Source organism: Phyllobates terribilis, unplaced genomic scaffold, assembly GCF_046119375.1.
Source record: "Phyllobates terribilis strain yellow unplaced genomic scaffold, ASM4611937v1 Scaffold_3__8_contigs__length_932513732, whole genome shotgun sequence".
NCBI classification, from domain to species: domain Eukaryota; kingdom Metazoa; phylum Chordata; class Amphibia; order Anura; family Dendrobatidae; genus Phyllobates; species Phyllobates terribilis.
This window is the reverse complement of record NW_027362763.1, coordinates 888,042,209-888,069,872: the sequence shown is the minus strand read 5'-3', so window position 1 is coordinate 888,069,872 and position 27,664 is coordinate 888,042,209. Positions and strand designations below refer to the sequence as shown.

At 42.1% G+C, this 27,664-nt stretch overlaps 1 protein-coding gene across 1 annotated transcript in view; it reads right to left on the bottom strand.

Annotated features, from left to right (window-relative positions):
* Window positions 1-27,664, bottom strand: part of ADGB (androglobin) — a 443,164-nt gene that overhangs the window by 209,400 nt on the left and 206,100 nt on the right. Inside the window, exons 10-13 of the mRNA XM_073672692.1 lie at window positions 27,139-27,233; window positions 25,544-25,718; window positions 17,702-17,792; window positions 16,073-16,211 (exon numbers count right to left, since the gene is read on the bottom strand). Of these exons, the coding sequence (XP_073528793.1) occupies window positions 16,073-16,211; window positions 17,702-17,792; window positions 25,544-25,718; window positions 27,139-27,233 (500 nt within the window). The remainder of the gene's footprint in view (window positions 1-16,072; window positions 16,212-17,701; window positions 17,793-25,543; window positions 25,719-27,138; window positions 27,234-27,664) is intronic.

The window sequence follows — 27,664 nt, the reverse complement described above, 5'->3', positions numbered from 1 at the left end:
TCTGTGCATGTGGGCACTAAATGCAGGGCAGTCTCTGGGCTCTGCATATGTTCCAGAGTAGCATGCAGGGCCATCTATTTACTGTTCAGCAATTCTTGGGCTCCAAATGTGGCTATAAGTTGGTTCTATTTGCCACTTTGTGGGCAAGATACATCACTACTGATATTCCACAAATGTTATGCAACCTGTATGTTTGCTTGATACCTATCTAATAGTAAATGGGGTTGGTGTGCGATGACTGCAGCCAGTTAGTTACCGCAGTAGTGACCAATACATCTGATTTGGCCAGTGACTAACCGCAGTAGTCACCAGCCAACTCATCTGGAAGAGGAAGAGAGGACACTAGTAAAGGACCTGGTCACTGTTATGAAGAGGCAGCAGATATTTAGCAGTTTTCCGCCCAAACTGTACACCCTTGAAATTTGGAGAAAATCCGGAGGAAATTAAAATAACATTCTAGTAAGGTTATGAGCCCAATAGCAGCACTACCTGTCTCAGCAATTTAGAGTTTTTAACTCTACTACTGAATATTCAGGGTACACAGTTTAAGGAGAACAGTGGATTTTAGTATGATTGTATAGGTGAGGCATGAATGGATATAGTGTGTTAGGACTTTGCTATGGCCACTCATAGACTTGTAATTTATAGGTAAATTAAGGTCAGTTAGTTTACAAGTAGTGTTGAGCGAACATGCTCGACACTGCTCGGTACTCGCCCGAGCATCACGCTACTCGGGATGTTCGGCGAGCACCGAGCATTTCCAGGTTACTCGGGCGGGAGCTCGGGTCTCCGCCCTGCATGTTTGGCGCTCTTTACAGAGCCAATGAACATGCAGGGATTGCCAGCCAGTCACTGTAATGAAGCAGCCATGTTGGTTGTGGGCATTACAGTGATTGGCTGGCCGCACAGCGTCACCTCGAGTATTTAAAACCGGGCGCCGCCATCTTGGACACAGTCGCTCCGGATCAGACAGTGTAGGGACAGCGCTGCTGATTTAGGGAGAGATATAAACTGCGAAATATTTAGTGTAGGGTCTGTAAAGGCTGCCAGATCAAACAAACAGTCCTTCTCAGGACTAATATCCATCCCAGATACCAGGCAGGCAGGCTGTATAGGAGACGCAGTGGTTATACCAGCAAACGCTGCATTACAGTCCTGTGTGCTGCTCCTGTTGCTGGAATTGCTGGACTTAGCTCCAGGTCTCAGGGGACAGGAAAAATCCTTTTTTTTTCATCTAAATCCTCTTTTTTTTTTCCTCCTTCACACTGTACAAATACCCATCTTATTAACCTTTTGGTGTCCCCCCCAAAAAAAAAGCATGTTTCTGAATTTTCAGACATAAATATATCTGTTGAAAATAGTCAGGTGTAGGCTAGAGAAACAGAAGTGTTGTTTTGCACTTCCACGGTTCAAACCTCTGTATTATCCACTTTTGGGCCATTTGTATCTAAAAAAAAAAACAGTTTGAGTATATATATCTATTTAAAAAAGTCTGGTATACCCCGGTAAACAATAACTGTGGTTTTGCCATCCCACGGTAAAAAATCTCTATTATACAGGTTTTGGTATATTTTCCGTAAAGAAAAACAGTAGTGTCTCCTAACTGTTGTGACACAAAAATATATCTGTTGAAAATAGTCTGGTGTAGGCCAGACAAATCCCAGTGTGGTTTTGCAGTTCCACGGGTCAAATCTCTGTACTATCCAGTTTTGGGCCTTTGGTATCTAAAAAAAACCAGTTTGAGTGTGTCGCTCACTGTTCAGCTGCAAATCTATATATTTAAAAAAGTCTGGTATACCCCAGTAAACAATAACTGTGGTTTTCCATCCCATGGTAAAAAATCTCTATTATTCAAGTTTTGGTATAGTTTCCGTAAAGAAAAACAGTAGTGTCTCCTGACTGTTGTGACACAAAAATATATCTGTTGAAAATAGTCTGGTGTAGGCCCGACAAATCCCAGTATGGTTTTGCAGTTCCACGGGTCAAATCTCTGTACTATCCAGTTTTGGGCCTTTGGTATCTAAAAAAACACAGTTTGAGTGTGTCGCTCACTGTTCAGCTGCAAATCTATATATTTAAAAAAGTCTAGTATACCCCAGTAAACAATAACTGTGGTTTTGCCATCCCACGGTAAAAAATCTCTATTATTCAGGTTTTGGTATATTTTCCGAAAAGAAAAACAATAGTGTCTACTGACTGTTGTGACACAAAAATATATCTGTTGAAAATAGTCTGGTGTAGGCTCGACAAATCCCAGTGTGGTTTTGCAGTTCCACGGGTCAAATCTCTGTACTATCCAGTTTTGGGCCGTTGGTATCTAAAAAATAAACAGTTTGAGTGTGTCGCTCACTGTTCAGCCGCAAATCTATATATTTAAAAAAGTCTGGTATACCCCAGTAAATAATAACTGTGGTTTTGTCATCCCACGGTAAAAAATCTCTATTATTCAGGTTTTGGTATATTTTCCGTAAAGAAAAACAGTAGTGTCTCCTGACTGTTGTGACACAAAAATATATCTGTTGAAAATAGTCTGGTGTAGGCCCGACAAATCCCAGTATGGTTTTGCAGTTCCACGGGTCAAATCTCTGTACTATCCAGTTTTGGGCCTTTGGTATCTAAAAAAACACAGTTTGAGTGTGTCGCTCACTGTTCAGCTGCAAATCTATATATTTAAAAAAGTCTGGTATACCCCAGTAAACAATAACTGTGGTTTTGCCATCCCACGGTAAAAAATCTCTATTATTCAGGTTTTGGTATATTTTCCGAAAAGAAAAACAATAGTGTCTACTGACTGTTGTGACACAAAAATATATCTGTTGAAAATAGTCTGGTGTAGGCTCGACAAATCCCAGTGTGGTTTTGCAGTTCCACGGGTCAAATCTCTGTACTATCCAGTTTTGGGCCGTTGGTATCTAAAAAATAAACAGTTTGAGTGTGTCGCTCACTGTTCAGCCGCAAATCTATATATTTAAAAAAGTCTGGTATACCCCAGTAAACAATAACTGTGGTTTTGCCATCCCACGGTAAAAAATCTCTATTATTCAGGTTTTGTTATTTTTTACGTCAAGAAAAACAGTAATAGTTTCTCCCTGATTGTTCAGATTGTTTAAAAGAGTCGGGTGTAGGCCAGAGAAACAGAACTGTGGTTTTCCTCTTCCACGGTTCTAATCTACTTTTTATTACCCTTTTTCCATTGATAGTGCAAGTGTAAGCTATTTTACTTCCTTTACCATGGGCAAGGCGCGTGGCAAGGGACGTGGAAGTGGACGTTCTAGTGATGGTTCGTGCAGAGGACGGGGCCGTGGCCAAGGTGAAAATGTGCCACAACCAACAGCCACATCTTCTCGCTCCCACTTCTTGACCGAATTACTAGGGAAGTACAGAACAACACCAGTATTGAAAACTGATCAGTGTGAACAGGTTATTAATTGGATAGCAGATAATACTTCCAGTTACCTGGGCACCACCACCTCCGGTCTGTCTTCCACACGGTCAAATCTTAGTAGCCGCGAGTCTCGACCGCATACTCCTCCTCACCCTGATGCTCCTTCCTCCCACCATGCCGAGTGTCGTCAGACAGCAATTGATCCCACACTTGGACACTCTGAAGAGCTGTTCACTGGTCCATTTCCATATTTGTGCCCCTCGCCTGATACGCTTGAAGTGGTGGAAGAGGAGATCCCATGTAGCGATGCCCAAATATTTGAACATCCACGGCCACAGGAAGTCGACGCTGGCAATTTGTCACAAGAGGTGGACGATGATGAGACACAATTGCCAGGAAGTGAGGAGGAGCATCATGGTGCGCAAGTGGAAGAGGAGGAGGTGGTGGATGATCTAGTAACTGACCCAACGTGGCAGGAGGACATGCAGAGTGAGGCCAGCAGCACACAGGGGGAGGGAGGCAGAGTACCCCAACAGGCAGGAAGAAGCAGTGTGGTGGCTGCAGACAGAAGGTGGGCAACCGTTCCCCGTAACACCAACACGAGGGACGTTGCCAGTACAAGCGGTAGGTCTTCCAGAGTCTGGAATTTTTTTAAAGACTCTGCTGATAACCCCAAAAAGGCCATATGTTCCACCTGCCATGCCAGCATCAGCAGGGGTGACAAAACTACCAGCCTGACCACGACCAGCATGATCAGGCACATGGCAGCAAAGCACCCGACTTTGTGGGGCGAAACCCAGGGTCCACGACCACTGTCAGCGGGTGTCACCACTGCTTCATCCACTGTTGTGCGTGCAGTAGAACCCCCTGTTGTGTGTGCAAGGCAATCCCCTGTCCATACTGCATGTAAAGATGCCCCCTCCTCTCAGTCTTCACTTGTTATGGCAGTTTCTCAAGAAACAGCATCAACGTCCACGTCCACGTCCCACTGCAGCGTTCAATTGTCCATATCCCAGACCTTTGAACAAAAGCGGAAATTCGCAGCTAATGCCCCACAGGCCACAGTCCTAAATTCGCACATTTCACGACTGCTTGCGTTGGAAATGCTGCCTTTTAGGCTGGTGGAGACGGAATCCTTCCGCAATCTTATGGCGGTGGCCGTCCCTCTGTACTCGGTCCCCAGCTGACACTATTTTGCCCGGTGTGCCATCCCCGCACTACACAAGCACGTGTCCCAAAGCATCTGCCGTGCCCTCAAAGCAGTTACTGGGAGAGTCCACTTGACAAAGGACACGTGGACAAGTGCTTCTGGCCAGGGACGGTACATCTCTCTGACGGCACACTGGGTAAACATAGTGGAAGCAAGGACCGAGTCGGACCTTGGGACGGAACACGTCCTCCCCACACCGAGGATTGCGGGCCCTATGTCAGTCATAGTTGCCCCCACAGTGTATAGCTCCTGCGCATCATCCTCCTCCTCCTCCTCCTCATGTTCAGCCTCCATCTCAGATATCACCACATCAGCTGCAAGCTGGAAGCACTGCAGTACTGCCTTCGCCAAGCGGCAACAGGCTGTGCTGAAACTCATAAGCTTAGGTGATAAACCTCACACTGCTTATGAGTTGTGGACAGCTGTGAAAGAGCAGGCAGATCTGTGGCTGAGACCGCTGAATCTACATCCCGGCATGGTCGTGTGTGACAATGGCCGTAACCTGGTGGCGGCTCTGAGGCGAGGTGAGATCACACACGTACCATGCCTGGCTCATGTGCTTAACCTCGTGGTTCAGCGGTTTCTTAAATCGTACCCCGAGTTGCCAGATCTGCTCGTGAAAGTACGCCGCCTGTCAGCTCATTTTCGCAAGTTGGCTACAGCTTACGCCGCCCTTGCTGTGTTGCAGCAGCGTTTGCAGCTTCCGGCACACCGACTGGTGTGTGATGTCCCCACATGTTGGAAGTCTACCCTCCACATGTTGCAAAGGATTTGTGAGCAGAAAAGAGCAGTTGTGGAGTACCAGATGCAACAAGGCCGTCGATATTCAGGTCAGACTCCACACATAAGACCTCAGGAGTGGACCTGGATGTCTGACATATGTACCATCCTGACAAACTTTGAGGAGACCACCAAGATGGTGAGTGGCGATGACGCCATCATTAGTGTCAGCATCCCACTTGTCTGTCTTTTGCAACGCTCTCTGCAGAGAATTAAAGAGGAGGCATTGCAGCCAGAGTATGATGAGATGGATCAAGAAGCCGTAGTGGGCGATTACACACAGCCCAGCCTCATCTCATCCCAACGTGCATTGGGGGACAATGAGGGAGAGGAGGAGGAGGAGGAGGAAGAACAGGAGCTGCTATCATGCGCTGTAGACGGTAGTACCTGTACAAGTGTCATACCGTCGGTTCAGCGTGGGTGGCCTGAGGACAGGGGGGAGGAGGAGGAGGAGAGCATGGTCAGTCGTCATCTTGGAGAGGACACGGAAATCTTGCCCGTTACCAGTCTGGCACGCATGGCTGACTTTATGTTACGCTGCCTTAACCGTGACCCTCACGTTGTCAAAATGTTGGGTGACAGTCATTACTGGTTGGTGACACTTTTAGACCCCCCGCTACAAGGAGAACTTTCACTCTCTTATTCCTGAGGTGGAGAGGTCTACAAAACTGGGGCAGTACCAGAAGGCCCTTGCTGCAGAACTCTTAAAAAAATTCCCATCTGAACACGCTAGCGGCAGAGGTCACAGTTCGTTGCCCAACCAAGGCGTACAGGCGAGAGAGATGCAACTCCAATCCAGCAGAGGCAGGGGAACACTGTCAACGTTCTGGGACAGATTTCTGACACCCGCCCAGCTTACAGGCCCTGAGGCACGGGGTACTCTCACAAGGAGTGGAAAGTTTCAAAAGATGGTGAGGGAGTACCTTGACGACCGTACCAGCGTCCTCCGTGATTCCTCTGTGCCTTTTAATTATTGGGTATCCAAGCTGGACACTTGGAATGAACTCGCTCTGTATGCCTTGGAGGTCCTGGCCTGCCCTGCCGCTAGCGTGTTATCGGAACGTGTTTTTAGTGCCGCTGGGGGAATTATAACTGATAAGCGCACTCGCCTGTCAACTGACAATGCTGACAAGCTGACCTTTATCAAAATGAATAAGGGCTGGATTGGGCCAGACTTCTCATCACCACCAAATGACAGCAGAGTAACATAAAGTCAAATCCACTGTGTTATTTCGGGAGGTGTATTCACATGCACCGCTTCACACCCACACATGGGTATACGCTTCCTCATTTAAGCTGTTTTATGTTCTTCTCCTTATCCTTAGCCTCCACCACCACTATACCACCAGGGTGCCAGCATTGCAAGTTCCTCCGTCCTTATTTTTGTCAGCTTTTGTTTGGAAGGCATAAGCAAAGACTGTGGGAGACCCACTCCCCAATATTGGGACTTATGTTTGTAATATGCTGTACTGCATGGCTCTTGTAAGGGGCATTGCAAGTTGCTCCGTCCTAATTTTTGGAAGCTTTTGCTTGGAAGGCATAAGCAAATCCTATGGGAGACCCACTCCCCAATAATGGGACTTATGTTTGTAATATGCTGTACTGCATGGCTCTTGTAAGGGGCATTGCAAGTTGCTCCGTCCTAATTTTTGGAAGCATTTGCTTGGAAGGCATAAGCAAATCCTATGGGAGACCCACTCCCCAATAATGCGACTTATGTTTGTAATATGCTGTACTGCATCGCTCTTGTAAGGGGCATTGCAGTTACTCATAATTTTTGGAAAGCCTTCCATTCACTGTTTAGGCCAACAGTGCACAGGAGACCCAGTCGCTATAAATGGAAAAAAAAGGTTTAGTTAAGGTCCTCTGACCTCCATGTCATTTCCAAAGGGCATTGGAGTGCCTCGAAATTTTTGGTAGGCATTGCACTCACTGTATGCCCTATAACTGTGTAGCCGAACTGTTCCTTTTGTTACAGAAACATATCCTACAAGACATATCTGGTTGACTGGCCTGATATTGATGTGAATGGTCCCTGTTCCTCCTGCTCTTTCTCCTTTGCCACTACCTCATCCATCATTTATCACCTGAAGCTTTGTTTTAACGGGAGTCATAGAACTTGGATAGTAGCAGGAAAACATCCAGCAATCCTCGGAAGAGGTAGGATATGCGCCAAAACACTGACCACCTCAGGCCTAGCGGCTACTAAATACATGCGCTTGCATTCCAACAAAACAAAGCAGATGCTAACTTCTATCATCCTCATCATGCTCCTCACCTTGGCACTCTCAACTCCCCTGATGGAGAAGCCAGGGCCCACCGGAGGAGTCTGGTTGTCTGGTGGGCTCTACTAATGCTGCCCTAAAGCAGGCCAGGCTAAGAAAAGTGTGAGAAAGGTTACCGGGACAAATAGGGGTGGTTGGGGACCGAGTATGGACACCCGGTCGCCCTCTGAAGGCTGGGGAGCGAGTGTGGGCATCCGGTCACCGGGCGGCTGGGGACTGAGTATGGATACCTCGCCGCCGACGCAGCCATGGAGTGGTGGCCAGATTCCGCCTCCACATGCCTAAAAGGCCCAATTTAAAGTGCAAGCAAGCAAGCAGTATGGTATTGCAGCCTGGGGGTGGGTGGGTGGCAGGCTGCATACTTGCGCTTGCATTGCAAGGAATGGGAGAGGTACAATTGAACACTGCCCTGGGACAAGGACTTGAACGGGGATAGTTGCAAGTCTGCAACGACAGGTGCAGGGTGGGAGGCATCTTCGCATGTACCATGAACAGGGATTTGGCATGCACACACTACAGCAGAATAGGCTCTCCTTCCCACTAAATGCACTGGGGAGGGCACAGGTAATGTTTTGGTATACGCGCTTAATCTTATGTATAAGGCACACTAGGACAAATAGGGGCAGCTGGGGACTGAGTATGGATACCTCGCTGCCGAAGCAGCCATGAGGTAGTGGCCAGCTTCGGCCTCCAAACTAAAAGGCCCCATTTCAAGTGCAAGCTAGCAGTATGGCATTGCAGTCTGGGGGTGGGTGGGTGGCAGGCTGCACACTTACACTTGCATTAAAAGAAAACAAAGCAGATGCTAACTTCTGTCATCATCATCATGCTCCTCACCTTGGCACTCTCAACTCCCCTGATGGAGAAGCCAGGGCCCACCGGAGGAGTCTGGTTCTCTGGTGGGCTCGTCCAATGCTGCCCTAAAGCACGCCGTGCTAAGAAAAGTGTGTGGGGGGATGTTCCAAGGAGAAATAGGGGCGGCTGGGGACCGTTTATGGACACCCGGCTGCCCCCAGGCGAACCGTGTGTGGACACCCGGCCGCGGGGCGGCTGGGGACCGAGCATGGACACCCGGCCGCCGGGCGGCTGGGGACTGAGTATGGATTCCAGGCCGCCAACGCAGCCATGACGTGGTGGCCAGATTCCGCCTCCACATGCCTAAAAGGCCCAATTTCAAGTGCAAGCAAGCAAACAGTATAGTATTGCAGCCTGGGGGTGGGTGGGTGGCAGGCTGCATACTTGCACTTGTATTGCAAGGAATGGGGGAGGTACAATTGAACACTGCCCAGGGACTAGAACTTGCACAGGGATAGTTGCAAGTCTGCATCTTCTGATGCGGCAAGGATCACTTATGATGGGCACACTTTTAGACAGTGACCTGGGTGTCAGAGATGCTTCCAGGGGTCTTCCCCATGCTGTTCCCATGTCTTTTCAGCACTTTATGCGTGTGTCACACAGCACATGGCCAGATAAGGTTGTAAAATGTTAAAATGACATTTCCCGGTGAATGCATTTGTCACAGTTGAAAGCAATACAAAAGTGCAAAAACACATAAAAAATGCTACTTGTGTACATAGTCCAAGGTGTGGAGGAGTATTTTTGTTTTTGGTTATTTATTTTACCTTATACACAAGTCTTTACCCTGGAAAAGAACCTGGAAAAGAAGTTCCTTAACATATTTCACAGGAAAAAAGTTTCAGTTTCGTTTTTGAACGTTTTATTGTGAGCCCGTAAAAGTGGCTTAATACCTCTGACCACGTTGTTGACAGCAGTGACCTGGGGGTCAGAAATGCTTCCTGGGGCGATCCCCATGCTGTCTCCATGTCATTTGAGCACTGTCACTATCGTTTTGGGCACTTGTTAGGCTTTTAAAAGACTGCCGGGGGTGCCACCGCAAAAATGCTCGGGTCTCCCATAGACTAACATTGGGCTCGTTGCTCGGGTCGAGCACCCGAGTATCATGGCGAGCTCGGCCCGAGCTTCGAGCACCCGAGCATTTTAGTGCTCGATCAACACTATTTACAAGGCATAGATACATTTGAATTGAATAAGGACCATCTTCACATCAACAAGATGTCCTTTTTACATATATTAAAAAAAAATCACAATTGCCAGCCTCCAAATAAATACTTTTCTAAATACACTCCTTAAAGGGGTTTTCCACTACTCAGATAACCCCTTGTGAATCCCTATGTTTCCCTCCAGTAAAACAACAACAACTATGCTCACCACTGGTGTTGGAGCCGTTTCAGTCGGGTCGGCACTCTCTCTTCTGGGGATCGTGTAACACTATGTCACACAATCTCTGCAGCCAATCAAGGTTAGCTTCACTCTCTTCTTAAACGGAAGTAATTGACATCTGGAGGAGGTGAGAGCTGTGGATGCTCACTTCTTCTAGATGTCTTGATTTGTCCAAAGGAAAGAAGAGTGAAGCCAGTGCTGACTGGCTGCAGGGATCATGTGACATGACAATTTCATGCGAGCCCCTCAAGAGCCAGTGTCTACACGGCAGGAATGGTGCTGGCATCAGAGGTGAGTATAGTTGCTATTAGAACATAAGGTTTCAAAAGGGGTCTTCTGAGTAATGGACAACCCCTTTAACACTGAAATTGCAACAGTAAAGGAAAGGTCGTGGAATTAAGGAAATCACTGGATGGATAGACATGTTAATAATATGAAAATGATGAAAAAAATGGAAACAAAATTAATAATCTCATTGATAGCAGGCAAGATGTGTAAGTGCGTGTATTTCTGTATGTGACGCTCATACTCGATACTGAGCAGATACTGAGATATTTTGAAAATTCTGTTTCAATTTTTTTCATCATTTCCATGTCTTTAACCTATCTATCGATTTTGTGATTTCCATAACTCCTCGCCTTTTCCTTTCTTTCACTCATTTTAGTTTGACAATCCTGATCTAAGGGAAGCATTTCATGCTGGAAACACATATATAGAGTAGTTTTCACAATATTTATTGTTAGAAAAAATACATTATTAATGTATAGATTTGTAATTTACTCTTTTATAAAACCAAGAATTATAATTTATGCATTTATATTTAATTCTATAACAGTGGATTCTATATCAATTCAGCAATTTAATTAATTTAATGAAACTCAGTGGCAAGCAAAAAATTCTCCCTTCCAGCTTGCCTGTGAGTATTTCATAAAATCAGCTATTTTTTCATTAATTATCAAATGAATCTAGCCTTCAGTGATGTAAAGGAAAAAGAACAATTTTGGGATACCGTCTTTAGCTCTCATGTTAAATTAATATGTGACACAATGAAGTAGCAAGCGCAGCTTGTCATTTACAAAACAAAGTGTCACCACATATGAGTCATAAAATTCATGCAGCACATGAGTCATCTCTTATTCGACCAGGCACTGAGATTTAAAAAACATATTTGCATTTAAAAAACATAAAAAATATATACGGTGTATATCTTCTTCATGTAGGGAGACACAGAGCTATCTTAACATAGTCTGACTCAATGACAGCTCAAGGTTGTAGTGTCTGTTGCAGAATAGAAATGATGAATGTCTGAATAGCATTAAGGATGAGAGATGGTTGTCTGGACAGATTACTCCTAGGATATAAGTGATATTACAGGAGACCTGCATATGTTATTTCCTCTGACGAGTAGCTTTCTGTTCTAAATACTGCAGCTTAGAATTCATATTAAACTTTTTTTTGATAAGTGTAGTTAAAGCGAATCTCCTGTGAAAAGTAAAAACTTTACATTGGTGTTAACAAGGAATCAGTCACCAGGTCTTTGACTCTTAATCTGAGAGCAGCATAATGTAGAAACAGAGACCCTGATTCCAACAATGTGTCACTTACTGGGCTGCTTGTTGCAGTTTTTATAAATTCACATGAGCTCTGTCTAACCTCGTCCACACCACTGATTGGCAGCTTTCTGCCTATGCACAGTGTACACAGAAAGCTGCCAATCAGTGGTATGGGCGGGGTTATGTAGTGTTTAGCATTCAGAGAATTGGTAGATCTACAGCAGATAAAACATTTATATATTTATGTGCAGCTCTTCTCTTCAAAGATCAATTTTCTTTACTTGTTCCAATTTCATGCTATTCAGAAATTCCAATTCCCACCATGCTCTTTATAAGATGAAGTTGTTACGATTGTCAGCTGTTGTGAAAGTTCAACTTCCAGCAGGCCGGTAGACGTATTCCCACAACAGGTGGAGTGTTGCAGATTGATGTGATAATATTGCTATAATCACAAGATTTTTATTAGATAGTAAGTTGCCTTAAAGCACTGCTAGGGTAAGGTAGTTAAAGGGGTTGTCCACTACTTGGACAACCCCTTTCAATCGCCATAGCTCCCCCATGTAAAATAATAGCAGCTATACTCGCCTCCGATGCAGGTGCCGTCTAAGCAATGTTGGCTTCTGCTCGCCGAGGGCTTGTGTGACATTATGTCACGCGAGCCCTGCAGCCAATCAGCGGCCGTTTACCTTTCACTTCCATCAGACGAAACTGACACCCAGAAGAAGTCAAAGACCAGCAACAGCTTTCACTTCTTGCGAATGTCAGTTTTGTCTGAAGGAAGTGAAAGGGAAACGGCCATTGATTGGCTGCAGGGCTCGTGACTCCCAAGGAGAGCAGGTGCCGAAATTGCTGGAATGATGCCCACACAGGAGGAGAGTATAGCTGCTATTATTTTACATGGGGGAATTATGGTGATTAAGTAGGGGATGTCCAAGTAGTGGATAACCTCTTTAAATTATTTTAGCTCTATAAATGTATTTTTCTGTCTGCTTCTGAAACTCATATCAACAGTGAGAAAGTAAAGAACTTCAGTAATTTAAGTCTTCTACTATATGTAAAAAACGAATTGTGTATCAATTCAGCAACTTTATTTAACAAAAATTCAGTAGCATGCTAAAAATTCTCCCATCCAGCTTGCATGTTAGTATTTCATAAGATCAGTTTTTTTTCACTATTAATTATCAAATACATCTAGCCTTCAGTAATATGAAGGAAAAGAACAATTTTGGGAATCCATGTTTATTTTACATGTGACAAAATGAAGTGCAAGAGCAACTTGTCAGTTAAAAAACAAGTGAATGAAGTTAATGGGATTATCAAGGACTATATATATATTTTAAACTACAGGTTCAAGAACTAACAGGCAGGTCATTGCTAAATACCTGCTGACGTTATACTGACTGTCAGTCTGCTCCCAGCTGCTTAACTGCGGAGAGCCAGTTCTCAATCAGCAAGACGTCTGCGGTCACACCCCATCAACAGAGCATTGGAAGAGGAAGAGCTGCTTTGTAGACGTGGAGCAGCTGAATATCCGGCAAGACCGTTTTGTGCGGACACAAGGTAGAACAGACATGTAATTGTCTCTGTTAGAAATTCCCTGTTAGGTTTTAGGCCCATAGTAAAAAAACAATATAATAGTCTTGGACAACCTCTTTAAAAAACAGAATGAATACTATGGCCCCAATTTGGCCCCAATTCATCAAGACCAGTGTGAATACCAATCTTGAGGAAGAGGCACGCTGTAGTCTTCCTGATTAATTAAGAAGAGCACGCATGAGAATGCCATAAGTAGCAAATTTAAGCGCCAAAATTTGGTGACTTTTCAGAGCTTGTTACTCAAGAATTCTGGGGTAAAGCTTTGATGCATTGGGCCCTATTTTTAAAATCTTATTTGGCAAAACTTGAATTTACACTCTGGGGTGCATATCCTAAGCGACAGATAGATACAGTTATATGAAAAAGTTTGGGCACCCCTATTAATCTTAAGCTTAATGTTTTATAAAAATTGGTGTTTTTGCAACAGCTATTTCAGTTTGATATATGTAATAACTGTTGGACACTTGCAAGTGGACACTTAAAGTGGCCACTTGCAATTTGTTCTCCTGTTTGAATCTCCTCTGAAGAGTGGCATCATGGGCTCCTCAAAACAACTGTTAAATGATCTGAAAACAAAGATTATTCAACATAGTTGTTCAGGGGAAGGATACAAAAAGCTGTCTCAGAGATTTAACCTGTCAGTTTCCACTGTGAGGAACATAGAAAGGAAATGGAAGAACACAGGGACAGTTCTTGTTAAGGCCAGAAGTGGCAGGCCAAGAAAAACATCAGAAAGGCAGAGAAGAAGAATGGTGAGATCAGTCAAGGACAATCCTCAGACCACCTCCAGAGAGCTGCAGCATCAACTTGCTGCAGATGGTGTCACTGTGCATCGGTCAACTATACAATGCACTTTGCACAAGGAGAAGCTGTATGGGAGAGTTATGGGAAAGAAGCCATTTCTGCAAGCACGCCACAAACAGAGTCGGCTGAGGTATGCAAAAGCACATTTGGAGAAGCCAATTTCTTTTTGGAAGAAGGTCCTGTGGACTGATGAAACCAAGATTGAGTTGTTTGGTCATACAAAAAGGCGTTATGCATGGCGGCAAAAAAACACAGCATTCCAAGAAAAACACTTGCTACCCACAGTAAAATTTGGTGGAGGTTCCATCATGCTTTGGGGCTGTGTGGCCAATGCCGGCACTGGGAATCTTGTTAAAGTTGAGGGACGCATGGATTCCACTCAGTATCAGCAGATTCTTGACAATAATGTTCAAGAATCAGTGATAAAGTTGAAGTTACACAGGGGATGGATCTTTCAGCAAGACAATGATCCAAAACACCGCTCCAAATCTACTCAGGCATTCATGCAGAGGAACAATTACAATGTTCTGGAATGGCCATCCCAGTCCCCAGACCTCAATATCATTGAACATCTGTGGGATCATTTGAAGAGGGCTGTCCATGCTCGGCGACCATCAAACTTTACTGAACTGGAATTGTTTTGTAAAGAGGAATGGTCAAAAATACCTTCATCCAGGATCCAGGAAATCATTAAAAGCTACAGGAAGCGACTAGAGGCTGTTATTTTTGCAAAAGGAGGATCTACTAAATATTAATGTCACTTTTCTGGTGAGGTGCCCATACTTATGCACCTGTCAAATTTTGTTTGAATGCATATTGCATATTTTGTGTTAGTGCAATAAATCTCATTTCAAGGCAGAAACATTACTGTGTCCAACAGTTATTACATATATCAAACTGAAATAGCTGTTGCAAAAACACCAATTTTTATAAAACATTAAGCTTAAGATTAATAGGGGTGCCCAAACTTTTTCATATAACTGTAACTATAGAGGTAAGATTTCACCTTAAGTAACAAGTCAAGGTTGTAATTGACTCACACATTCTGATGAATGGAATAATTTGTTCTATTGAAGAACGATCAGCTATAAATAAGAAGAAGCAGTGAATAATTTGAAGCTTCATAATTGCAACAAACCCACCAAATTTTGCCACTAGACTAGCTGGCTGAGATATTTTTGCTATTTTTTTAAAACAGTTGTCCACTACTATTATACAGTTAACAAATGAGCCCACGGCGGTCCTAACAAATAAAAAAACATATACTCACTTACTGGACCCCAGACTCATTTTTTTGCACCTGTCACAAGCTGTTTGGGACAAGAGAAAGAGCTTCTGGCTCAGACGGAATGTAATCGCTGCAGTCAGTGTATGCCGAGTGGCTGAAATGGTTACCCGACGTTGTGCATGGAAGAAACCAGTGAGGAACACCGGCATCGGTACAAAGGAGCAGTGCGTCTGGTAGGTGAGTATATGGTTTTTGTCATGCTACATGCCCATTTTTATACTATGAAAAAGTAGTGGACAACTCCATTAATCAGATAATTCTTAATGAATTATTTGATTTCAACACAAAACATACCTCTGCAAAATGCCTAAACAACCCTTCCTGCCCATTCAAACTCTGTGCAAGTGAGTGTCAGAGACAGTAGATTCAAACCTTATAATAAAAATCACCATATGAAAAGAAATAGCAGGACTTGAGTAGTGTCAGAGAAGCAGAAAAGAAGGTGAGGTTTACATTGCATAACCCGACAAAACAGAAACAACGCGATAACCACTATACAACAGTAACCAGTATTAGTAGTACAACAGATAAAGAAGTGGTGACAAATACAGAGTTGGTCTTATGTGTACATGTAGTATACAATAATTTATAGACAAGTGCTTTCCAAACCTGGAGAGTTATTGGTGCTGTTAACAAAGCAAGAGTCAATAAAAAGTATGAAGTTACACTATAAAGATGATTGGAAATATCTAAAAGCGGGTCTGCTTTCTTTCAATACCATTGCCTCTCTCCGCAATAGTGCTTTTAAATTAAATGACCTGCAATGCCGGACACAGGCTATGTCAAGTGGCACTGTTTCTGGAAAACCATGATTCAGTATTATATTGGGGGTATATAAACAATCACATTTTTTAAAAAATGTTTACAGTAATTTGCACATGTCTTTTGTTTAAAAATTCTAAATATTTCTTTGAGGAAGATTATTATTACCTGAGCATCACTTTCAGCATTTATTCCAACATGTTCTCTGATATCTGTGTTACTTTTCTGGGTCATCTCTTCTGCTTCATCAACAGATGCTAAGCTTGATGCCACGAGAGAACTTCTTGAGGTTGTACTTACAATTTGTCTAAATCATCAAATACAATGGAAAAAAAACAGATATTAGGTTTATAGTAAGGAAATGAAGCTCATATACACATCCAGGAGATGAATAGTGATATTCACATTTCATTAAGCGATGGTATATGAATAGCATATGACGTTACATACTGACCCCTGGGCTTGACCTCTGAGATCACCACTGATCCTGGGAATGTCCAGTTTTTTATCTGCACGTTCCCATCTACCTCGCTGCAGTGTAGCGCCATTAAAGTGAATGAGGTCAGCTGTGAGAGTGCTGCTGTTCAGGGAAAACTGTGGGATCAGTGGGGTCCCAGAGGTCGGACCCACTAAGTCAGGGGTGGGGAACTTCAGGCCCATGGCCTCGATGACCTTTTATACGGCCCCCAGGAAGATTCCTGGGGACCGCAGTGCTTGGGTCGGCAGCTGTATTTTGACGGCCGCTGGCCCATTCATTTCTTCTTGTTCTGAGAGCATATGCACGCAGTCTTCACTACTGAACTCTGCGGCGTGTGCAATGAAAGATTACGTCCTGATACCAGTGCCAACGTCAGGATGTACTTTGTGGACGGAGTTAGAGCGCGGATTGTACAGTCACCCAAGGATGGTATAGATATCCAAATGGCCCTTGGCAGAAAAAAGATTCCCCACCCCTGATCTAAATGATGGCATAAAATATACATGGCTGCAATAATGGAGCAAAACTCTGTATTTTAGAGGGAAATAGTAAATTTGTATGGACATAAGCTGTGTCTATTTTGAAGGTGACAGACGGCTTCATTTTCAAGTTTATTTTCATAAGACTTAAAGAGTAACCATCGTTACTATCAATCTGCTTCTTTCGCTGCCAAAATTGATCGGTCATTATGAAAATTCTCAATTCCCGGATAAAATCTGTATTCAGTGAAGACGGATTGTTACATTACTGAGATAGGAGATGACAGTTACTACTGATGAGACTCTATTTAGATAGAAGGGAGAGGAGGAGGGAGGAGCTCTGTCTCTAGCCCCTCCCTCCTTCCATGTACATAGAATTGTATCCATAGCAGCTGCCATCTCCTATCTCAGTAATGGGAAAGTCTGTCTTCACCGAATACAGATTTTATCTCAGAATTGAGAATTTTGATAATGACGGATCAATTTTGGCAGCGAAAGAAGCAGATTTTTCTAATAAGATATATTACAAAGTTTCTTATTTTCATGTGAACTATTAATTTATGAGATAAAAATTTAAACAACGGTTACTCTTTAAGTATATTTTACAATTTAGGGCACCATTCAAAAAATATTGCAAAATTTTCCTGAATCTCACGTATGTTAAATAAAATTTCTCAAAAGAATAATGTGATTTCTTGGTCTTACTACATTTACAGTTAGTTAACATAATACGACACGACATGGGAAAATATATATTTAGAACATAGTGTAATAATATGTAGAAGGAGAGAAATCATGGCATATAGACAGTGTGGCAAGAAGAGAAAGTTTGGCACGTACCCTTCGGATGGTACAGAGAGTGGATTCATTCGAAAGTTAAGAAATGGGGTGGTGATCTCCACAAACTGGTCAGCTTTCTTCTCAACAGGTTCTGCGATTGAGAATATTTTACAAATAGAATTTTGTGTTATTTAAATAGAATTATAGTTTACTTTTGCCATTTCAGGACCAAGACCTTCAGATGCCTAAATGCCCACAGCAAAATTTTTCTTTTCAGAATGACATAATGTAAAAGTGCCGAGTGCCTCGAAAATTGTGTGCAAGTTTATCTAGAAGAATTGATGCTGTTTAGAAGGCAAAGGGTGGTCACACCAAATATTGATATGGATTTAGATTTCTCTTTTGTTCATTCAATTTTCATTTAGATAATTGAAAAGAATAAACTATTAACACTTCTATGTCAGAAGGTATTCTTACTTAGCAGCATTCTTTCTTTCTTCATTCGTTCACTAAGTTCCCTATATTTAATATGCAACTTTGCTTTACATTTATATATAATGATGGTAGGGTATGAGATATATTTTTTGTCTTTTGTAGGTTTTGCTTCTTTTTGCTAGTGTGAACATGCTCCTATTTCTTGCATGTGTACCATCTTAGACCTCAGTTCACATTGCTTGTTTTTTTGTCTTGTTTGCATTCTGTGCAAATTAAGGGTGTGGCATCCCCTTTGTTGAGCTGATTAGTATATATGTAGCTTACCACGGGCCTAGGTGGTCTGGAGTTGGGACCCGGTCCTATTTGTCTACCCCTTTATATACATTACTTCAACTTTGATATACATTAAGGTTTTTAATATAGACAGTGTAGGTACCGTCCCAATTTAGGGTCACCTTGTCGCTGGTGGGACGGCTTGTATACTTTTTTTGATCAAAAATAGTTCACTAAGTACCCTATATTTAATATGCAACTTTGCTTTACATTTATATATAATGATGGTAGGGTATGAGATATATTTTTTGTCTTTTGTAGGTTTTGATTCTTTCTTTGACTGCCTAAAAATTTTGCACAGTTCTATATATACAGTATATAACATATATAGTCCCAACAAAGAAATTGCAACAAGAAGGAAAAGTCATGGAATTGATGTTATCCAAGTGATGGGAAAAAAAAGAAATTTCCAAATATCTTGGTTGATTCACTATTTAGCATGAGCACCATGTATAGAGATATCCGCACTTAAACGCCTTCGCTGCTGAAAATAAGGTTATGAATGGACTGAGGAATATTCTGCCTTGCCAGATGCGCTTGGGCAAATCATCATGTCCTCCTATCAAGCTCCTCTACTCTGTGCCACAGTTGTAAACCAGTGATATCATTGTGACATGATTGGCTTCAATGGCAACGACCTAAACGCAGGAAAGAAGCCTCCTGCATTTCGGCCACACTACTAAGCAAAGTGCTCAATATGAATGCTGTTTGTAGATTTTTGTGTGACCAAGAACAGCATATTTCAGCTTTCTGTCATCTTAGGGGGACTGGACAAGAAAGAAGTAGGCAGCACAATATTCTATTAAAATGAGGACTATAGATCTAGACTCTGGCTGCACAGGACATTGGCAGGTAGATCATATATCTGCAAATCGGTGACAAAGATGAGCTTAATGACAAATATACAGTATAAAATAAGAAGACTCAGAAAAATGTAAAGGTGGGCAGCACCAAAATAAAGATTTTTGTTTTGGACTTTTGGGTTTTTGACACTGGTACTGATGGGCACGGATCAAACACTGATTTTTTGTAATTTAAAGGGGTTATTTGGGATATTTTTTTCTATCAAGGGGGTAAGCACTTGATAACTACCTGCCAGTTCTACTGTGCGCCGATCTCTCTCGGCTCAGAGTGGTCACAGAACCGCTCCCGATTCTCCCACTTCCCATGACATCACATCGACAGAGCAGTTCCTTCAATTCCGCAATGACTTGTTTTATATTTTCACCGGCATTGAAGTGTGGGGGCTAGTATTTTGCAGGACAAGTTGTATTTTTTAATGGTACCATTTATTACCTATATGATGAATTGAAAAAAAAAATCTTCGTGGGTAGAATGGTGAACAAAAACCCACCTGGCAATTTTTAGATTGTTTTTAGGTTTCATTTTTATAGAGATCACTGTGCAGTATAAATTATGGCACATTAACTTCATGATTATGATCATTCAAACTTTTCTATACAATTTTTCCACGTCAACTTTAAAAAAAAATGTGTATTTTGGTGCCCTATTCTGAGATCCATAACTTTTTCATTTCTCTATCAATGGAGCTGTGTAATGGCTTTTTATTTTGTATTCATATACTTTTTTTTATTATTGCCATTTTGGGGTATGTAAGACTTTTCACTCTGCACATTTAACCAAATAACAGTAATATTAAAATTTGGATCCACTTCTTTTTCCTGAAACAAATGCCCCCGATCCGACTAATTGACCGATTTGGGAGAGTTTTCTGTACAAAGGTCATTGTGTATGTACTGTCTGATGAGGCGGAGTGTGCAGTATTCAGTATTGTAAATGGTGGATTCTTTGTTATCTACATATAGGTGTTACCTTTCATTCCAATCCTGCCTGTAATAATAATGAGATGACTACTGAAACGTGATCATTACAGAACAGGGGTATAAGGGGTGACATCTCTCAATGTGGAGAGTGACATGCCATTGTAAGGAGACTTATAGGCCATACAATGCTTCCCTAGAAAATTAAATATGCAAATTGCCTCTTCAGAGACAAAGAGGACTTGAACTCTAGTGCCACCTATTGGAAGCAGCAATCCTAAAACCTTTAACAAGCCTTGCCATATGACTTAGGCCAGAATCCAAACTAGAATCTCAATTTGCAGACACGTGTGAAGGGTCGAATAAAAAAAACGTATAAAAAAAAAAGCTGGGGAAATTAAAAAAAGGGAATTGGGAAGCTCATAGGTCGAATCCTTTAATGAATATGGACACATTTGGGCTAGATTTTTCTTATATGGGTAGCCGGGCAGGAGGCAGAGACGCCGATCTCCTTACCGCCGCAGCCCTGGTTCGGTGCTCCCCGTTCCTCTTCCAGCCTCCTACGCTGTGCCGGCTTGGGGTGCGCGCACTGCGCGCAGATCCCCGGGCACTGTGCTTAGAGCGCGCACGCTCCCTGGCTCTTAAAGGGGCGGCGCACGCCATCCTAAAATGTCCCCGGCCAATGGCCGGAGGACATCTGGTATTTAAGGCACCTCCCCCAGAATGGAGGTGCCTGTACAATGTTGTAGTTTATGTGCTAACACTCTCCAGCCAGCAGGTCCCGGTGCTGCCCGCCAGCCTGTCTATCAGCCGTGCCCGCCAGCCTGTCTATGAGCCATGCCCGCCCGTCAGCCTGCCAGCTGAGCCTGTCCGTCAGTCAGCTCTGTCCGCCTGCCTACCAGCCGTGCACATCTGTGAGCCCATCTGTCATGCCAGTCCGCTCCGGCTATCAGACCCGTGGGAGTTGCTTGCTCTCACACGAGGTCAGTCCCAGTGTGGCACGTGGTTCACCTTCCCTGTCCCTCTTTGGTTCACAGAGTAGACTAAGCCGCCGTGTAGCCAGGGTCGGTCTGGGTAGGCACTTAGTTACGCCGCTCTGGTCACTCCTTGTACCACGGCACAGTGGTTCCACCATCAGGACCCGTAACAATATGCATGATTTTATGTCCGAAAAAAAATTCTGCTATTGGGTTACATTAATATATTTTCACTGCCTACCTTCTATAGCGTCTGTGTTGCGCTGTCAAGTAGAATGAGTTAAGGATGTAGGATGAGGAAGATAAGCATTGTTAGCTGTCCCATCAGAACGCGCTCACTGACTAATTCTGAGTTAAAGAGGTTGTCCAGTACTAATAACATTTCCCCCATCGATTTAAATTGTGTAAACACGTCATTTTGTAATTACCTTGCTGGGATGTGGGCTGGGTTTCTCCGCGCGTCACAGCCAAGCATCCACCGCGTGGGCGTGACCCAATGATGCGCACCCCCCTGATTGATGGGATGTGGGCTGGGTTTCTCCGTGCGTCACAGCCCAGCATCCACCGTGCGCTTGCCCAATTTAAATTGATGGGGGAAATGTTAATAGTAGTGGACAACCTCTTTAACCAATTCTGCAGAAAGCAACAGACAGTACAACACAAATGTTTATAGAAGACAAACGATGAAAAATGTGTAATAAACCCAAATGCTAATTTTTTATTTATTTTTTGCTGTATTCTTTAACTTACACTCTAAGGCACAGCCATCCTTAGTTCATCTTCTAAGCTTTGCATAGTCCTCCTACATGTATCTTAATTGACATAATCTGTGAGTTGCTACGAGTCAACCCACATATGCACTGTCAGGAAACATTTTGCAAACACAAAATACAGTCATTAAGGTACCCTTTGTTAAATTCTAAACAAGTACCATAGTTTTTATGCCTAAAAGGCAGGTAATTTAGTTGATTGCTAAAATAACTTTAAAGTCGACATCGGAAAATTCTTTAAGGACACAAAACAGATTTATTTTTGCAAGGCATGTTTTTGAGTGCTGGTCTAAAGAAAGAGCATACGAATTTCCCTGATGCACCAAGTGGAACATGACAAATGGATATTGTGCAGCTAAATTTATTCCCTTGTTGTCTCTTGTTATGATCAATGACATGCTTTTTGAGTCACAGTAAAGTAATATATTAATGGCCTCATAGTCAATATTGCCACAGAAAATTCTCTGGCAAACTAAGTGTGCTATTCATCTATTCTGGTAATAAGTTGATCAAAATGAATAACCAGTCTTCAAGGCTAACTGAAAAGACGGTAACAAATTGCAAGCTTTCGAGACTACTCAGGTCTCTTCATCAGGCAGAGATATTCCATACCTGATGAAGAGACCTGAGTAGTCTCAAAAGCTTGCAATTTGTTACCGTCTTTTCAGTTAGCTATTAACAGGTATCAACCACTGAAGACTCTCATATCTTAATATTTTTCTATCTACTGGCTAACACGGTACATATTTTTCCTGTAACCAGTCTCCAAAAATTTATAATTAAGTCTATGGTTGAAACCAATGTAAAAATGTCCTGCAGTTTCATCTAATTTATGTTTTTTAACTTTCTTTTTTTTTAGTAAAACACAAAGGAGTTCAAAGATTAATGCTCAGGGAGGCAAAAAACAAACAAACTGAGCTGCTACTCTCGAGGTCCACAGCTGCTCCGGCAACTGTGTAAAGCCTGCGGCGGTGACGTCTTTCATGTTTGTCTACTTGGTCCTCAATAGATTCTCTGCAATGGCCAAGACTGTTCCTGCTTCCGCCTCTGACCCAGACACAGAATATGAGATCAACCAAATACAGACCTTATTTTATATTTTGATAGATCGGACTTTTACGAATGAAGTGATAACAAATGAGTTTGTTTATTTTTTTAATGGGCGCAAAAGGAGGGTGATTTGAAACTTGTATTTTTATTTTTTTTTTTCATATTTTAAAAACTTTTTTTTTAAATAATAGTCCGCTTAGGAGATTTGAAGCCGCGGCCGTCTAATCGCTTGTGCTATACATAGCAGTGTATCAGCACTGCTATGTTTAGTGAAAATCACAATCTCCTATGAATGCCAGCTAAGCACTGGCTTTCTCAGGAGAATCATTATGACAAGCACAGAGGGGTCATCTGCAGACCCTCGGCTGTAATGGCAACCCATCGGCGCCTTGCGATCATGTCACGGGCGCACTGATGTGCTCATGGAATGATGCCCCCCCGTCGGCGCTTGTTTAACAGGTTTAAAGCTGTGGCTGTTAAAAGCACATGATAGCTGATTAAATCAGCCATCATCAGCCAAAAAAGATGCGAGCTTGGCGTGCGAGCTGGCATCAAAGGCAGGGAAACGACATATGACGTAAATATACGTCATAGTATGTTGTGAAGGGATTGAAGAATAAATTACGCACCTTTTCCCAAACATTACTAGTGAAATGGAAAAAATAATATTTTTGACAATGCCATGTGTGTAATTGCCCAGACTAATAAAATATAAAATTTATTCCATAAAGTGAACTCTAAAAAAAAATCACAAGAAATGCAATAAAAAGTGATCAAAATGGTAACAGTAAAAACTACAGGATGATGAGCAAAAAACAAGCCCTCATACAGTTCTATAGACGGAATAAAAAGTTTTGTGTATCAACAAATGGCGAAACAAACTAAGTTTTATTTTTATTTTTTTAAATAGCTCTAAATTATTTTTAATCTGTAAAATATTTTGTAATACTGAAATTTTACTGACCTGGGAATCTATTTATAGGGTCATTTTTACCACACAATGAATGCTGAAAAAACACCCCCACCTTACAACCCCTAACACTGCAGAATTACAGAATAACATTTTTTTCCATTTCGCAGCACTTAGGCTACGTTCCCATGATGAATTTTTAGTGAGTTTTTGATGCTGCAGATTTTTTGTTTATTTCTGCACTAAAGCCACGTTCACATGATCAGTATTTACTCAGTATTTGACATCAGTATTGTAAGCCAAAACCAGGAGTGGAACAATCAAGAGAAAAGTATAATAGGAACACGTCACCACTTCTGTATTTGTAATCTAAAACCAGGAGTGGGTTACAAATGCTGATGTGAAATACTGACCAAATACTGAAAGTGTGAATGATGCCTTATTAGGTGAATTAAGTTACTTGTGTTTTTTTACATGCATTCGTATCACGTTTTAGACACAGTGGTTTTTGTCTCTTGGTATGTTATGTTTTATACAAAGCTACGTTGTTTTTTGATACTTCCAGATATTTGGCTTTGACAAAACTTTGTTGTGTGGATTACATGCAGTTTTAGTGCATTTCCGCAGCGAAATTGCACTAAATCAAGGAGGATCATCAAGAAAAGCTTTAGAAATGAGCACTTTCATGCAGTTTTATATTCAACGTAATATAGTATTTTTATTTTCTCTATTTAGTTGCCTTATCTCCAGTTATTCCACATTCACCACAAGTTTATAATTTCTGGTGGGAAAAAAAAGTAAAGGGGCTAAAAGTGTGGGAGTTCAGTAAACCACCTACCAAAAATGATCGGCAGGAGATTCATTCCCCTGTTCAGGAATAGGCAGAAAATGCTACAGACTGAAACAATGAGAGCAACTATATTTGTTGTGTACGTTCATCCATTCATTACATGTTTATTGCTACGTTTTAGGTCACTTTTCATAAAGTACTTGTCAATATATAACTTGTATCCAGCATTTTTCAACAGTTTTCTTCTCTGTGAACTATATCTCTACTTTTTAGTTGTTTTTTTCTGAGCTAGTGGGTAGAGACCAGCTGTTGTCTTCCACACACCACACACCCACATGAGACATTCCTGCTTTCCTTTGTCTATTTAGCACTTGTACAGAAGCAGCAGCTGCTGAGCAGTGTAACTGTGAATCCAACTCTGGGGTGAGATAAGATCTTTATTAGTGAGCAGTAGCACCATCTGTGTGTGCCTCCTCTGCCTGTTCTCTCACTGTACTCCTTCCTCTTCCTCCCCTTTCAGAGTGAATGATGAGGTTAGGAGGTCAGGTGTAGGGAGCAGAAGGATGGAGAAGAAGTGGCTCAGAGCCCGTACTGCAATTTAAATATCCTCCAAAAACTTCTAATTAATTTAAAATGCTATATTTTAAATATTAAATATGCTACAAATCTTCCTTAAAAGCATTAACCCACGTAGGATTATTTGATAATAACAACACATGGACATATACAGTATATTACAAATTTGTATTGGAGATGAGATGTCCATTGCTCAGGTCTACAAAGACATGAAAGAAGAAAAAGGTAACACTTTATTTTCTCTGTAGCATTAAGAAAACATATATGAATACAATTTTACCTTTAGCTTCATCTGTGACATTTACTTCTTTTTTCTGCCTTATAAGTTTCCACCGTGGCACAGGAGGTGGTTTTGGTGGAGCAACTAAAGGGCACGATCTAGTTTGAGACACAAGTACTGGGTGGTTGTGAATGTGAGATAATCCGTACTGTCTCAGCTTTTCTGATGAGTTTGCCTTGTAATAAAAATATACAGGTTAATTGCCTTAGTTCATACAGAATATGATATCATATCACATGGATACTTGCAGAAAAGAATGAATGTAGGACTCTCTTGGATAGATTTACTAAGGCTTAAAAAGGTTGTCCCCTTTCAAAAAAATCTTCAAAAAACCAAGCCGCTGTTAGCTCACCCTCCCCGGGTCTAGTGCCAAGTCTCTTGCTCTCCTTCTAGTGTCTGGTAATAGTTGTGTCCTTGACGTCACGTCAGCATTGTGGTAGCCAATCACTGAGCTCAGCAACTCTGCCCATGTCGATGAAATGCCCGTCTCAGAGCCACAAGGCTCAGTGATTGCCTGTCAACGTGAAGTCAGCGCCGCAGCCAATATCGGACACCGGGAGGAGCAGATACTCAGCACTGGACCAGGGATGGTGAGTAAAAAGAATTTTTAGACGCTTTTGTCTAACTTATTTAACACCACCTCTTAGTTGGTTTACTTTTAAAACAATTTTTTGAACCAAAATTGTGGCGCATAAGCTACGTCCCTATACTTCAAAGTAATGCCCCACTGCCGCACCGCTGGTGAAGCCATTTCTCCTTTTGAGTGTTAACCACATCAAATAAATCGATCTAATATTACATGTGAAAATATGTGCAAAAAAAGGTCAAAAAGTCTAGGACCACTCTCAACAGTAATTATAGCAGTAAAAGGAAACATCAGATAAGAGGATTTTAGGATTTTTAGTTCAATGTCACATGCATTGCAGGAGAACTATATCCAGTATATTATGGATGCTGATGGACACTTGATAATATGCTTTTGTGGGTACTTAAAAACAGCTACTGATAAGTGAAACTTATTTCATAAAATGAAATTAGGGTCAAGAAGATTGGCTCCACTTTAATGATCAGCTGAAACAAGGCAAAAACTCAATAAGGAAGTTAACCTGATACTTAGATTAAAAAAGAAAAGCATTTACGTCTGAATGCATTAAAAGACAATCCTACTCCTCTCACTAACAAGTCATACGGGACTTGCAGGTTTAAAGCTGAAGCAGAAGCCTCCTGGGGCCAAGGCCAGGCTCACATGCAACAATGCATATTAAAAATGCAGGGAAGTGTCAGAAGCCCCCAGCTAGAAATCTCTGGAGCACTACAAGTTAATATAGCCTGCTGCCACGGCATATGGCTTTACTAAGAGTAAGGGGGGAGACAATGCTCCAGGTATGCAGGAATCTGAACGGAAAGCTTGAGAACTTGACACCTTTGCCCCTCCGAATACTGCCGCTCTATAAATCTTTTTTCACTAATAACATCAATGAAAATACAGTATGATTTGAGATTGCTTGATTAGATTAGACTTGGTAAATAAAAATGAAATTCACAAGACGTTCGAAATGTTCTGTTTATGGTTGAATGCGGCTAAAGGTTCTTACCATCTGCCCAAGTATGGAAATCTTCTGCTCACTCAAATGGAGTGGTAAGTAGCTTGCGTACACAACCATCTGGGGCACCAGGGTTACAGATGTGACTGCAGAAAGACACAGCGAGAATGTTATTCTGCTTGAAAGACTCTACACTGGAAAAAGTAGCCAAACCAAAGTTATATAAGAAGTCAAGTGAAGTTTCTCGGCTTAATTAGTGCTACATTTTATGATGCAAACAAGAACCCCTTTTGGTGTCTCGAGACTGACAACTTGCATGTCCCCCTGACATAGCAAGCAAGGCCAGTGTAATTTAGTAATGTGTGAAAAAGATAATTGCATTTTTGTGGATACATTTCTCTAAGGAGGGCCATATAAAAATAAAACCGGTACAGGCTTCATGTTAAGCTGTGCTAATAAATAAAATCCCTTAGGTTTCTTCTATATGTTCTATTTTAGTTGAAGGGTTGCGTACAAAAGATATAATTAGGTCAAAGCCATTATAAAATGAGGAAAAAAAGGCAAGCTTTGAAAGTTA